Source organism: Coturnix japonica, chromosome 7, assembly GCF_001577835.2.
Source record: "Coturnix japonica isolate 7356 chromosome 7, Coturnix japonica 2.1, whole genome shotgun sequence".
NCBI classification, from domain to species: domain Eukaryota; kingdom Metazoa; phylum Chordata; class Aves; order Galliformes; family Phasianidae; genus Coturnix; species Coturnix japonica.
The window spans coordinates 28,162,513-28,178,138 of record NC_029522.1 but is presented as its reverse complement, the minus strand read 5'-3'; the positions used below and the strand labels follow the sequence as shown (position 1 = coordinate 28,178,138).

General features: G+C 41.9%; 1 protein-coding gene across 5 annotated transcripts in view; it reads right to left on the bottom strand.

Annotated features, from left to right (window-relative positions):
- The window catches only part of THSD7B (thrombospondin type 1 domain containing 7B), a 461,190-nt gene that overhangs the window by 173,316 nt on the left and 272,248 nt on the right, over positions 1–15,626 (bottom strand). For all 5 annotated transcript variants that reach the window (XM_015869059.1, XM_015869061.1, XM_015869058.2 and 2 more), the window contains 3 exons: positions 14,546–15,305; positions 7,605–7,856; positions 1,190–1,356 (listed from right to left, as the gene is read on the bottom strand). In XM_015869059.1, coding sequence (XP_015724545.1) covers positions 1,190–1,356; positions 7,605–7,856; positions 14,546–15,305 — 1,179 coding nt within the window. The remainder of the gene's footprint in view (positions 1–1,189; positions 1,357–7,604; positions 7,857–14,545; positions 15,306–15,626) is intronic.

Here is a 15,626-nt window from a genome sequence, read left to right as displayed (position 1 = left end):
AACAAAGGAAAAACTGGCAGGTGATCACTTCCTAGACACAGGGTACAAATGCTGGATAAGGGTTTTGTATGACCCGATCCAGTCTTCTAGGGTAATTCACAATACTAACAAAGAACAGAGAATCATGGCTGAGGTCAGTTAAAGCTTAGTGATCACCAAGGTGCCATACAGTAGCATCACCGACTACAGAAATGGCGAGAAGGATGAAGATGGTCAAGAAATGTTACACATCTGACATCAACAACACTTCTCTTACTTTGAAAGTCACAGGCATCATACACTTGAGCAGAACAACAGAGGAATTTTTGTGTTGGCAGACAAGATGGTACCAGCTGTTTGGAAGAGGTGAAGCAGCAACTATGCACGGACTGGATAGAGATTAAAAGAGGTCTGATTTTCTATAATCTCAAAGTCTATGCGGGATGCAAGGATACAACTGGGCACCCAGGAAACATTTGCTTTGGCTTTGTAAGTAAATAAATCTAAGATATGATGTTGTGTTCTTATTATCTTTGTATCTCTACTCAAAAGCATATTCTGCAAGAGCACTACAGTAAATAAAGCAGCCGTAGATGAATTATTCATCGTGCATCTGTATCTACTCATTATTCTCCTAAAAGGAAAATAACTCGCTTCCAGGATCCAAAAATTGTCTGTCTGCTCAGAAGTTGTGACAATATTATTTTTGCTTTCCCCTTCAAAACACAAGAAAGATTGCGTATCAATCTGAAGCACAGGCTGAAGCCATATCCAGAATAGAGTATGACATCTTTGTTTTTATACTCTAACCCAGAACTAAAACCACAGACAAATGTGTTCAGTTACAGAGAGCAGGTTACCCGATACACAAGAAAAGAAGAAAACTGAAGTCCAAGGAAAACTAGAACAAAAAAAATTAGCTCTGTCCTTCAGACCTCACCCATACAAGAACGCCTACAGAACAGAAACAGCAGTTCAATCCTAGAAGGCTGTGGCTCCAGGCAGACCCCAAGACCTTAAGGACTAAGCCCTTCCACTCCCACTTGGATGCTAAGTAACACTTTCCCCTCAGTAAGAACAGATGGATACAAGGGGGGCATCAGCAAGCCAAGCTTTCTGATGACTGTGCAGTACGAATATATATTTTTTTATTCTTCTTTTACTGAGATCTACTTGTGACAGACATTTCAGAATGACTCTACGCACATACCTTCCTTCAGTCGGTGCATTTCGGCTTCTACAGTGATCTGGACACAATAAACCTCACGGGTTTGTATGCCGCCTCCACAAAGTACTGCATGTTTATGATGTCGAGGGCTCTGCTGGTCAAAGAGAGACACTTGGCAAGCTTTCCATTCAGAAGTCCTCCAGGAAAACCTTTGGGAAAAAGAGAGACCAAGTAAAACAAGAGCAATTTTAGAAAAACTATGGGTGTGGAGGAGCTAGTTTCCTACTTGATAAAATACAATTGGTTTAGTATTTATGGTAGCACTCCCCTGTTCAAAACAGGGAACGTTCTGGAACATTCTGAAAGTTAAATTTACGAAGGTTAAGTATTTGTTATTAGCCTGTAGTTCTCATGTAAACTTTTCACATAGCACTGATCTCTGAAGTGTTCACAAACACTAAATCATCCTGACAACACCTTTGAGCGGGATGCAAAAAAAGGAACAAAGATTAAGAGGTTCGATTAAGTGTGAAAATGAGTTTTCAAACATGTAGCTCCAGTCACTATACCACCTTTCTCAAACAAGAGCTGAACACGTCATTCTTAAACACACTTAACAGGTAAAGCCCCACATACATCAATGAAGCTGCAAGTACAGCTATAGAAAAGCTGCAGCTTTTCTATAGATGACAGCTTTGCGAAGACCTAGGGTATATCAATTTCCCCAAAGGATTGCCTATGGTATCTCAGTTCTATTGCTCTTCTTTCCAGAAGTTGTGATATGCAGCCAGGTCTGTTTTCATTCTGTATTCAGTTCACACATAAAAAGCATAAATGGTTTTCAAGAAAGGATAACGTTCTTTGGCACAGGTATGTGAATGTTGTATTAACAATCAGCATTATTAATTACCAGCCTAAATGCCAAGAAGAACTTAGTAAAATCACAGCGGAAGTTGCATGGGGAACAACAGAAAACAAGAACTATTTCTCATTGTGTCCAAAAACACAGAGCACTTTTCTAATGCAGCAGCTTTCATAGAGGAAACTGGTTTTAATTAACAGGTCACAGTACTGGTGTGGTAAGCTACGAGCTCAAAGTTTTCCTTCCACTTTCTGAACCTTAGCCAATATTGCTCCTGTAATCAAACCGTTTACACTTCTGCTGTTTCATTCCTTTGCCCCTTTATATCTCACAGTTCACTTTTTCCATACAAACTTCACTGTTCCAAAATATGTAAAATAATTTCCTTCTTTTAGCTTCAAGCCAAATACTCTCTCCTCCTATGACAGATCTACAGCTGTTAAAATCTGCGTGCATTTGCCTGCTAACTGATCACTGCCAGCTCAGCACAACAGGACGTCTCTGTTCCATCTTGTAGCCCTTGCATTCTGCACTGCAAATATTCGTTCCGTGACTACAGCTATGACAAGGACACGTGCATCTCAAAACTACATGAAAAATAACGACATTATTTTGCCTGAGCACATACCAATGTTCTCACAACATGCTGCATTGCAAATCTGGGGATAAGAATGATTTTTAGCCTCAGAGCACTTACGAATTTTGTAAGATACTAACAGAAAATGTTTGTGAACACTGCCACTTACTTTCAGTTTACAGGCACTTTTCAGATGAGCTGTCAGGCTCTCTTAATTAACATACAGTATCATCTGCAAATTTGGATATGTTCACAGGGTTTATTGCCAGCAGAGAAAACAATACAGAATATCCTTTTCACACGACTGGTATGAAATAACTCCAGCAACATATAAAGCAAAGCCATGGATTTTTGTTATAGTGCTCCTCTTCTGGAATTCCTAGTGGCATTTTTTCTGGAGCATGCAGTGTTAAATGCTAACTTCTTGCTATAATAAAGATGAATACTGCTCTTCATCATGCACTGGGTAAAGAAAAATTCCTCCTCCACAGCACCCCAGGACATTGTGCTGCTCAGGTCTGTATTTCACAACCAGAAGCCTAAATATAGAACACACATATCATCCCCAGCTATAGCAATACTTGTTATAGGGTAGTGTTTCTTAAAATAATAATTGGCTAAAGAAAAGCTCATTATCAATATGTGGCTTAGGGAGTCAGCTGTGAATTCTGGATCTTACAGACTCATTTCCAAAGGTGCAAGCACCTGCTTCTCCTATTCAGCGCAAGCTGTGGGACTTAACACCTACGAAAATTAGGCCATCAATGATTAAAATTATGCAAAATAACTAAATCTGAGCTCAGAGATAATTAAACCTCATCAGCTTCTGAATCTAAAAAAAAAATCCCTGTAGATATCTACACAGAGTAACCAAATCTCTGCTGCGCCGCAGAGCAGTATTTAATGAGCAGCCGTCAGGTGCAACTGCGAGCACAGGTTCTTCTGCGAGCAGCTTAAAGCCTAAATCCTTATCAGCCCATCTTGCTTTCACCCAGCTGGGCATGCTCTAAGCTGTCTGGAGCTTTCTGGTAACAAAACCTGACCCCAAGCATTAGCTGTTTAAAAGGTACACGTTTTCACAGCCATTAACAAGTCAACTACACTAGAAACATATCTGACATATTGTTATCCCACTGAGTGCAAAACCTGTCTCTACAGAAGGAAGCAGTGCTCTTGGACAGCTTCTGGTGGACTCTTTGCCAGGTTTTCTGAAGCTGACACTCGGTATCAATTTGCCCATCTATGGGCTGCACTAGAGACAAGGAGAATTAGCATTGCTAAAAGAAAAAAAAAATGACTGCACAATCTCCATTTAAATTTAATCAGAAGCTTGTTAATAGCAATTAATAGCAATTGACAAAGAGCAGAGATTACTGAGATTTCTTGCAGGGAAACATTCAGGCTTCTTTTTTTAAACACTTTAACTCCTTTAAACATCTAGTTGGATGATTTGACAAAAACCCAGTAAAACTATAGCCCTAGCTGTGACCTTAGGTATTTGTTTTTGACTTCCCAATAGGCCTGTTCCACTTTTTTTTTGACAACACTAAGTTACAGGAGGTCTGATTACTTCCAAAGACTGACAGTCACCACTGCCAATGGTTGGAGTGCTATGTAGAGAACACCTAAAATTGGAATGTCCAGAATCCACTTGCTATTATGTCAGTTTGCTTAAGAAAATGAGCAAACAGGAGCTGCTGGAAAAAAATAAACTTGTTGTCTGGGGTATCTAGGAAGAGACGGGGCTGATTTTCACATCATAAGCAGTGCTTGCTAACCAGTCAGCTGGGGAAGCAGAAGAGCAGGTCCTTTGCGTGTCTGCTATGATCAAAGCAAAGTGAGCTCTCACACTGCCAACAGCCAGCATCAGCCACGGGAGAAATGTCCAACCTGGGGCTGAAGAACTGCAGCTGCAGCACAGCTTGTTCCTGATCAGAGGGGAGGCAACTAGGCTGTCCAAACCAAGGGCATCTCAGGGTGCCGGAGACCAGGGAAGTTCAAAGGGCTGGAAAGTGATGCTGCCTCCACTCCCAACGTGCAATCCTAGCAGCATACCAGAAGACTTCTGAGAGCTTCCTTTCACGTCTTTCCCACTTCACACTAATACCTTACCTTTAATTAAGGCACATAATGAGCCTTACAAAGTGACACCATCACACCCGTATCTCAGCAGTAATCTCAAGCCTTTTGTAAAAATCAGGTCTTAAAATTTTCCCATTTTCCATCACTTAAGTTGTGAATAGCTTTGAATTTCCAACAAAAAGAGAGGGTGTTTTTTTTTCTAAATCCCTCTCTTGTAACATAGCAACGACAACCAAAACGAAAGATTGAAAGACATAATAATAATTCTGGAAAATCTATCTATTCCCACTGAACGTGTAAGCTACACATCAAGGATACAAGTGATATAAAACATTGTTTTAAAACTGATGACTCAGTGACAGCTATGTAACAAACAATTGCTCAATGTCTTCTCAATTTATAGTAACCTCTTGGTCCCTGCAGTCTGTAGGACTTATCCTCTTAGTGCTGAAATGAGTTTTATATCTATACATGCTTGTTCTCTTTAATTGAACTACCCCAAATTTATGTGACAATAAAGGAGGTAGGATCACCTCTTATGTCTTTAAGCTTTCTAAACCTTTAATCTAATCCTTCCAGAATAAATAACCAAAAGTAAAACAAATACAAAGCTCAGGAGTTCTACCTGCACTTAAAATGCTTTATTTTCTTGTACTTAAACTATTGATTAAAGGAGTTATAGTAAACTTCAGCCTTTTAATTTTAAGGCCTTCCCATTAAAAGTAAATTTATACCAGTATCACATACCTATGATGAGACCTTTAACCTGCTGCCTTGCCATGAATGGGAACGTAACTTCACCCACCTTTCCCCGCTGAAAGAAAAGCTGTAGGTACAACCTCCTGAGCTCCTCATGGGTGATGTGGTAGATGAAGAAGATGGGGGCCATAGTCTGGGAAGCACACATTCATTCAGTCTAAAGAGGACTGCTGACCTTCTATGAAAAATAGACACTGGGGGAAAAATGCCTCTTTCTCTTACATAGAGACATGCTATTACTGGCCAATGTTCTCACTGTCTGGCTTGCCTGGAATGTGATCTGGGAAATCCTTACCAAAGGAATAAAATTTAAAGAAAAGGATACTTCCAGTATCTTGGTCACCAGTTCTCAAACACTGAAACCAAATCACCAGCTGTGAATTGTAATATGGACTGACAATGCCCTATCCCAGTGCTGAAGCTTAAATGACAGATTTAAAAATGATTGATTTACCTTCATTAGCATAAAATGATATGCCCAGAGCCCTACAACTGATATAGTATATAGTTAGTGAAAGAAGGTCAATTTATCACCTGCATTTTGCGATACTACATTCCCTAGAAATAAATATTAACTAAATACCTGAGATTTTCCTGTTATGTTTTTTGGCTAAGTTTTTCTATTAACCTGTAAATCTCATGTTATTGTTCCAGGCCAGCTTATTAGACAGTTTATCTTAGTTCATGCAGATACTTTACAGTAAAGGTTGCCTGAAGGACTGAAGATGTGCAGGTAATCAGAATGAGGAATGTTTATGAGTTCATATTCTCATGAAAACCATGGCGTAGCAGCAAGACACTGAAAGAACAACAAGTTTCCTTCTGTATCACGGGTGGCACCACAAGAAAGTTATCAGCGTTATGCAGATCCTCACATTTTGGGCTCTCCTGGCTTTACATCAAAAGCCCTTACAATCGTTTGCCCTTTAATACAGTGCAGTATCAAAAAAAACACAAGTGCTGAGAAACAAGGGGCAGACACGTTCTGCTCACTCCCTGATCTGCTACCAGCTGGCATACCCCAATCAGGTGTCACCTGCACCCATGCTCCTATACAAAATCAGTGAGACAATGTGTTCATCTATTGTCTTTGAAATTGGTGTGCATCTGGGCAGGAGCAAAAATCACTCTTCAAGAGCCTTTTCATAGGATGTAATCAAGCAACAGATTTTTTTTTTTTTTTAATACACTTCCTCTCCTTCGCTAGCAGGGTGCATTAAAATGTTCAGCATTTGATTTGAATGAATTCAACAATACAGTGACACTTTTACAGGTTACACCTTCCTAAATAATGTCTCTTGCAAAGGCTTTATCAAAGGTTTTGGCAGTACCTGGCGAAGCACCAGAAATTCACAACTTGATCAGTGATGAGACCTCCTAATAAACTGAGTTATTCACAGGGTGATCTGTCTACGTGTGTATAAAATCTTAATCTTGAAGCATTTTACAGTCAATCTCAGAACACAAAATTAAGCTATCTTTTATTTCCTTTGCAAGGCATACAATTTCCCCTCTAGGCTAACCTGGCCATGGGCTACAGCACAGATCTGCATGCCAGAAAGGTGAGTTCCTCACCTGTCAGAACAAAGAGTGCCATAAACCAAGCAAGAACTTGGGGACTGCAAAGTTTCCCAGTTTAAAAATATCCAGATGGGATTGAGACTTGCTCCTTACCAAGCTGCTATCTCTAAATAGCTCCCCTCTTCCTTATGGAAGACTGGGATTTTTCATGGGGAGATGGAGGGGAATCATTAAATCTTATGCAAAATTCATGACTGCAAACCCAACAAAAGTACAGCCATGAAGATCTGCCCAGCCTCTGTGCAGCTGAGGAAATTCTCCAAACCAGCAATCAGTAGAAAAGCACTTTCAGAGAACAAGAGTATCTGCTCTCTGTTTTTAAAATATGAAAATATAAGCTGTAGTGAGTATAACTGCAATTTATTTCTATATGCAAGTGTCATCATTGTTATAGCAATAGCGATAATGATAACAATTACAAGAACGTTAGCAGTAAATAAGGCAAACCATCATTAACAACAATCAGATCAATGATCTCTAAGACACAGACAGAAAGTACAGTGTACAACCCTCTCCACACACACACACAAACACAGAGCAAGGAAGCATAAGATCACCCCCAGAAGTTCAGAAAACATGAGTTTAAACTCAGGTACCTGGGGCAGGGCTTCAGCAGCTCTCTCCTTCCCGTGCTGCAGGCTTCCTTCTCCTCCAGTTCTGGACAGAGCTTCCCGCTTCCCATGGCCACACTCTGCACACTGCGGTGCCGGCTCCGAAAGCCTGGGGCGAGATCTCCCCAGCTGCAGGTCTGTGAGCAGGAGCTCCATGCTGACCACTCAGACGTTTCACAGTCTTTAGCGATGACACAGGTTTTGGAGGTCAATGGGATGGTATCTTGCACACAAAGGCTGAGACAAGAACAACATAAAAAGACTGAGTAGGTTATGCTTACAAGATCTTAACGTTCTTTCAGTCCAAACCCCAGTTATTTTACCTAAGTTACCATATGAGAGGAAGATGGTTTCAAACTAGAAGAAGGGAGATTGAGAGTGCATATAAGAAAAAGGTTCTTTATGATGAAGGATAGTGAGGCAATATCATATGTTGACTGGAAATGTTGTGGATGCCCCGACCCTGGAGACATTCCAAGTCAGACCAGATTGGTCTTTGAGCACCTGGTCAAGCTGCAGACATCCATATTCAGCGAGTAGGACTAGATGAACTTTAAAGGTCCCTTCCAACTCAAATAGTCCTATGATGCTTAGAAATCATAGTCATTTGAGGGTAAAACAGAACTGCATCAACACCAATGAATATAAAGAGGAGCTGCAAGGCACACACTGAGTTGCCAGAGAGTTGTGGGTGTAACCGCTGAGCCACTTGCAAATAAAACACCTAATTTATTTCAAGCTGGAAAAGATGTAAATGATGCTGTGCTTTTAGATTTCACACATTAACCAGGACTGAAAAGAAAAGGGAAGCCCAGGAGAAGAGCTGCTATTGGTGAATGCCTCCATCAGCCTGCAAACACTGCTAGCTGGCGAGCATCCATTCATCCCAGTGTCAGCACATCCTGCTGAGCAACTCTGTTCTTTTATTAAAATAATTAGTCTCATTAATATGAAATATTTCTGTTCTGTGATGCTGTTACCTAGCAAATGCTGTTAAACAAGGTCAGAGGGTTTTCAAACCTGATAAAGCACAGGAGACTCTGTCACGTTGCAACAGTGCATGTGTTTTTGCACTCAGTTACATTACTTAACCACTATGATTATTATTAGGACACATTATTGTAACACATCAAAAAGGATCAATGCAATGGAAAAATAAAAGGAGAGCTGACAACTGTAGATGTCCAAGACTGTTCTGTCCTGCCTGACCACACAAAGTGCAGCAGCTTCTGTTCCACCTCACAGCAGCTAGAGATCATCCACCAGGTCACAAGGATAGGAGGGAAACCTCTGCTGTGTTTGAAACCTCAGATAACTGACGTCAACAGAGCTGGAAAGGGTAAACCAAAACAAAAATGATAGACTTAAGTACAAGTAAAGACATCACTGGAGCATCACAAGCGATGGATAAGACGGGGAAAAAAGGAGGGGGGGAAAAATGATGAAACCCAGCAAATAATAAAAGGCACCAGGAAAAGAAAAAAAGAACTAAGAATTTCTAATTTCTGCCTAGCGTTATAAGCATGATGCAAACCACTGTCCAAAATTAAGACCATACATGAACTCAGTGTGAAGTCTTTTTAAATTTGTCTTCTCCAGCCTCCAGTTGCTCGCAGTCAGGCTTTTACCAACTCTAAGGAGCAAATACATGTGCACTTAAGAGGTGTGAAATCTAGAGCTGCTGCCAAGGAACCAGTTATTACCTCACTTAATATTACTTATAACACAGTTTGACTAAGCTAACTTTCTCCACAGAAAATACTCTGGGCAATCATTTCAGGATTGCACAGCAATCTCATAGGGGGAGCGGAGAAGATAACAGGCATCCATTCGCTTCTCTTCCAATTTAGAAACTGGTCCATTTTTCACAGAAGTCAATAGGAATATTGCCACTTATACATGATCAGGCTTGACTACATCCTGAATTACTAACATAATACAGCATTTAGTGACTTAAATTTACACTCTTTTTGTTTGAAATATAACACTTTTTGTCTCACTTTCATCGTGTACAATAATAGTCTCACAGGTGACAGCAGGATGAATCTGTTGAGGTTTAACAGCTGTGTGAAGCAGGAACAGCCTCTGATGCAGCTAAAAAATTATTCTCATTTATATCCAAAACAGATTTCTCACTCTTCTACTACATGCCATACACAATGCAAAGCTGTACCTGGTGCAAAACATCAATACTATTGAATGGAGAACAGAAAAGAAATAATCATTGTATCTGAACTTGTGCTGGGCCAGTGATTTGAAGTCTTCGTTGGAACATTAGGTTAGGGAGTCTCACCACCTGCACCCTTATTTCTCTCTCAGTACTTTTTGAACACATTTATCAGGTGAGACACTGGTGCCATAACAGTAACAGGGAACAAGAATTCCTGCCTTTAAGTAGATAAAATACTGGCAAATAGAAGCCATTGTCATAAGCGATTACACTAAAAACTAGAGCCTACCTAAGAACACAGCAAGGAGGACAAGCAAACACGCTCTGAAAAGTAATTAAAATTTTGCTTTCAGACACCAGCTGGAAAATCCAAACCCATTTTGGGTAGCACCACTGTGAATGACATATTTAATCTGGGTTGACCTTTGCCTAAAAACCAAAGAAAAGGAAACCTTTAAAAATCTGCTTTACGATTTTCTTCAAAATTAGTATTGTTAATGGCTGCTATTGCTATCCCTAGTTCTTAGCAAGGCAAGAGCTACCACATCTGTCCAATGGATTCAAGCAGATGCTGGCACATAGGCTGCAAAAGGCATCTCTGCCCAGCAATCATCCTTGCTATTTGCAAGGCTTTCAGGTATGTGAAGACTGAACAGCTCATTCTTTCCCTGAAAATCCCTCCACTGCTCCTGCCATAAACTGCTAATAAGAGAACTTAGTTGACCTTAAGGTGAACAAGATGTGGAGCTGGCAATTTCCTCCTTTCTGCTGGGGAAGATGTTTTTGAGGGAGAATTGCACACGACTCCCTAACAGAATGTGAATCTAATTAACTCATCCCCACTCGTTCAGAGCCTCAAAGCCAAATTAACTGTGACACCAAGCAACACAAATGCAAACGTAAAAACACACTCTGTTCTTCTGCATGAAATTCAGACACATTCTTTCATGTCACCAATGTACTCAGAACAATCTGATATGGAGAACACTCAGATGTGTGAGACATCCATTGATATCAGCCTGCAAACCTCAGTATCCAAATTAGCAGGGAAGGAAGGAAGTCTTGAGGATGGCAGATGTCTTGTGAGCCCAGTTTTTAAGCTAACTTTCCACAGATTAATGCATTCAGATTAGAGCTTCCTTTTGGGAGTAAATCTGGTATTGGCAATGTCATAACGTGCTTACACATTGATGCTTTTTGTGTTACAGGGCTGGACTGGTCAAGGGAAAACTGCAGGAACTGTTTTGCCATGTATGCTAAGCCTAGTTATTAGTGAACAGTATTTCCAAAACGTTGGTCTAGTTGAAAGGCTAAAAGCAGTCACCAATTGGGTGTTCAGTGAGCTTGTAGTAAAAGCAAAGTGAACAAGATTATTCTTTTTAAATACCCCTAGAATGGAGAATCTCCTCTGTTCCCATCAGCTCAGGGATTCATTTCCAAACCTGAGTGCTGAGGCTCAATCCCTACATGTGCAGGGAAGGATGTGAATGCACGCCTCCTCCCCCTGAACAGTCACAGCCATCACATGTAGGTGTATTACGGCACAGCATTTCCTCCTCTCAGCTGTAAAATGTTGTACTCATCTACAGAACACAATCTGCAGATATTACAAATAATTTTTCCAAGAAATGTACAGCAGCATGGTGGTTAAGTGCAATCCACTAGGAAATGTATCGTGTAAATCCAAATTACAGAGGCAAACAAAAGAACTGGATACTGTTCAACCACATCCTTAAAGGACGCTGTGCTTCTTGACTGAATTCGACCTGAATTTTCACTTGCAAAAGCAAAGAAAACAGAATCCCAATCCAATTATCTTCTATTATCATCATCTTATACACATCTTCTGGATTCAACCACGCAACTTGAAAGTTAGAGTGAAACTAAAAGCAAACATCAGGCACACTTCCTTCCTGCTGCTGCTACTTATCTCACAAGAGAAAGGACAATGCATTTGCTCTTCTCGTTAATCACAAGCTTGTTAATGAAGAAGCCAAAACGAATTTTTTGCCAGTAACCTCACACCCCTAAGATGTGAATGCATTCAATCATTTAGTCTTTAAAAGTCAACTTGGACGCATCCCATTAAAATCCTGACTGCCATTCCAGTGCAGCCCCTCCATTTGCACACACAAGGAGACACATCAGCACGGCTGGCTGACACACAGCTCTGAGATTAGAAACCAGTCGGTTTATCAGCTTTAACAATAAAATAAGCAACACACACCACTTGTGAACACCACAGAGCCATCTCTGCTGTTCCATTATAGATTTGGAAAGGGGCTGACCATACGTTTGCTCTTTGATGGGTAACTGTGTTCAAGTGACCACACACATCATCTGCCATTTTTCTTAGTTAGTGGCAGAAGGAATGAGTGGAGATGATAAAATCCCAGCACGGCAGCATAATTAAGCAGCTTAGAGACCTGGTGAAGCATGTCTAGGGATATTTCTCTCTTCCCTTAGTACCCCAGAAATTGAATTTGTAACTCTCATTGGGACTTACTCAACAGTGTTATTCTAAATAGGAAATCTCAGCCAGGAAAATGAAAAAAGCACAAATAAAGCAATTCTTCCCGGTTCTACAGCAGACATTGGGCTGTCTGCCAAGCCCTGCTTCAGGGTTATGCAAATGCTTTTACTCTTCTTTACCAGTAGCCAAAACATCATCACTCTCGTGAAGCGACATCTGCAAGATCGGGTCCATTCTTCAGGAGAACGGCAGCAAATATGCTGCACAATGAAACTAGGAAGGCATTAACACGGCTGTTTTAAGGGAGCTGTTGTTAGGGGTGTCTGGTATCAGTGACACTCAAACCCTGGAATTAAACACAGATTGGATTTTATGCCAGATTTTAGGTTTAGGTATCAGGTTTCCAAGTTCAAGCTATATAGTTACAATTAATAATAAGTTATTTTTGAATGAGAACTATGCAAACTATGGATGTTCCTCAATACAGGCTTAGAAAGAGGCCCTTCTGCGCTGTCATCCAGAAATTCAACAGATTACACAGCAGTGAAGCCAAGTATGAACAGCGGCTTCCAATTCCCATTCCTAAAGCAAAAGTGAGAGTGTGAGGGGAGAGAGAGAGATTTAAAACAAGCCAGGATTCCCCACCCAGAGCCTCTGACAAAGAAAGAGATATAACAGCCAGGAAAGCAGCTACCATGTGGCAGCATACATAAACCTGCTGCAGGTCCCACAGTGACATAAGTCACAAGCAACTCCATTACAGTCAAGCAGCTACACGAGTATAAAATCCGCATATTTAGAATCAGCATACATTTAGAGACAAGGAATGAAGGCAAGATCAAGAAACGACTAAAACAGTTCACAAATCTCGACGTTTTTCCAACCAATAAAAAATACTTTGCTACAGATGTAATAGGAGAAGGTAAGAAATTGGCTAGAATGTTTATTTTCGCCTCAGTACATGTGCAAAATCACTACTGACATTAACGGGGTAGAGTATGAGACAGAGAATAACTCCTTATCTCTCCAATTTCAACTTGTGCAGGCACCAGGAGCTACACATACTGATAACAGCTGGTTTCTGCAAAATTCAGAAGCAAGATTTTCCACAGAATCACACGGTAATTGAGGTCAGAAGGGAACTCTGGATGACCACCTCTCTCAGTCTGCTGGCAATGCCCTTCCTAATGAACCCCAGGATACCACAGCCTGCTCGGACACAAGTACGCACTGCTGGTTCATGGACAACACGGTGTCCATCAGGTCTTCTCCCAGATCCTTCTCCACAGAGCTGCTTCCCAGAAGGTCAACCCCAAGTCCAGACCGGTGCCTGAGGTTATTGCTCCACACATGCAGGACTCTGCACTTGTCCTTGTTGAATTTAAGACATTCTTTTTTCTCCTTCACAGAGGTCATTGATTTTTCAACAACTTCTAATAATAGTGAAAAAATGGGCAGGTGAAGTTCTTCAAAAATCTGGCTTCTGACTTTCTCAGAGCTTAATCAATTCCTCAGTAATCTATAGCTCCTGGCACCCGCTCAAATTCAATCTGAAGTCAAATGGCAGAGCTAAGATTGTTTGAATTTAAATGCGAGAAATGCGGAGAATAAATCTTTCCATTATTTGCTGTACATTATTGTAACCTTCACATCTGAATTACAGAAAAGCGACCTGCACAGACCAAGGGAAATTGTTAAATAAAGCACGTGAGGATAGAAATCAACAACTGCTGTCAAAGAAATAAATGCAAATCACAGATCTTATACTGGCATCAGAAACATCACAAATACGAAGGTTCCTCACAAGCAGGAGACAACCACAGCTTTGCTCATTGATCTATCTGGCCATAAGATATCTCCTAGTAAATTCACAGGGCCAAACTTGTCAGGCTTAAACTTCTTGTTTTATTCAGTGTCGATCTGTAGGAATGAAGGAGTTTAAGTTAAACTTCTCCAGCCAAACAGACGCAGTAGTAGTAACCCTTCCACGCTCTGCACCTCCACAGCAAGAGGTGATACCTCCATTTCCTTGAGGTTTCCGCAAAACATAACCAGAAGAGAAATATTAAAAACATAAAATGAATTAAACAGCCACAAATTGTACAGGTATGCAAAATATTCAGCAGATGCTAGCTTCACCAGCAGGGAATTAAATCAAAAAGCAGCCTGTAAAGAAAATGCATTAAAATTTGCATTTAAAACTCAAGAAGGTGAGTGAGTTTGTGCAAAGTGACGTCTTGTGAAAGAAAGGGAATAACAGCAGTAACATGGAAGTGCCCTTACCTCAGCATGGCGTGCCTGCCGTCGCTCCGCACGCAGCTGACTGCCCTGGTCTGGTAGCCCACCTGCCCCATGTGCGGATGGTGCTGGACCTTGTGACCTTCCAACCATGACGCGCTCAGCTCTCCAGAGTCCTCCCCCAAATCCAATGAGACCTCCTCGCGGCCGGGCAGCCTGCACTCACCCCAAGGCCCCACTCTGAGGCTGTAGGTGTGCTCCTCATCGCCCAGGGGACAGGCGGCAGCAGAACAGGTCTGCGATTCTGTCAGGTTGGGGCATGGGGCACCCCCATAGAGAGGAGGAGCAATGACGGCACGGGTCCGGTGCCGCAAACTATTGGTGCAGCCCCCGCCACACTGGGACCAAGGGGAGAAGTCTGTGACAACACAGTCCCGCGGGCACGGCACCAGGCAGGCTTGCTCGAGGGGCGGCTGTGGTGCCAGGTGCTCACAGATTTCAGCGGCAACAACACTCCTGTCCAGTTTCTGGAGGCAGCGGACGCTGCGGTGTTGCATGCCGTGCTGTGCCATCACGCAGGGTCCAGCCTCACCGCCAGGCATGCAGGGTCCCCATGCTGATACCTCCCACTCGAACAGCTCCAGGTGCCAGTCGCAGACCTTGAAGCACCGCCGCTGGCTTTCAGGTTTCTCCTGCTGGTCGCAGTTGGAGTGCTGGGACGTCCAGCCCTCGGTGTGGGTGCACCAGACAGCCCGGCTTCGTGTGCCCCCTGAACCGCAGTCACCCACACATCGGCCCCAGTGACCTGCAAAAGAGGGAGGGTTGAGCCACCCTAACACCTAACTGGCATAACCACACTCTAACATCCATTAGAAAGTGAATAACTATCAGTCCATCTCTAAAACCAGGTAAATGCCACTTGGAGCTAAATGGTCTTTCAGGTCTGCTCCAATCCAAGTCATTCTATGAAATGCCTCTAAAGGCCCACTTGACACTTCTCCTCCCTGTGTATCCACATGAGTCCAATACATGTTCCCTGAAAGCTGGAAAAAAACAATGCTTCCCACAGTGGCTCAAATTAAAGGCAGGCCAGACACGCTTCTGCAATGGGGAAACGCACCTAAAG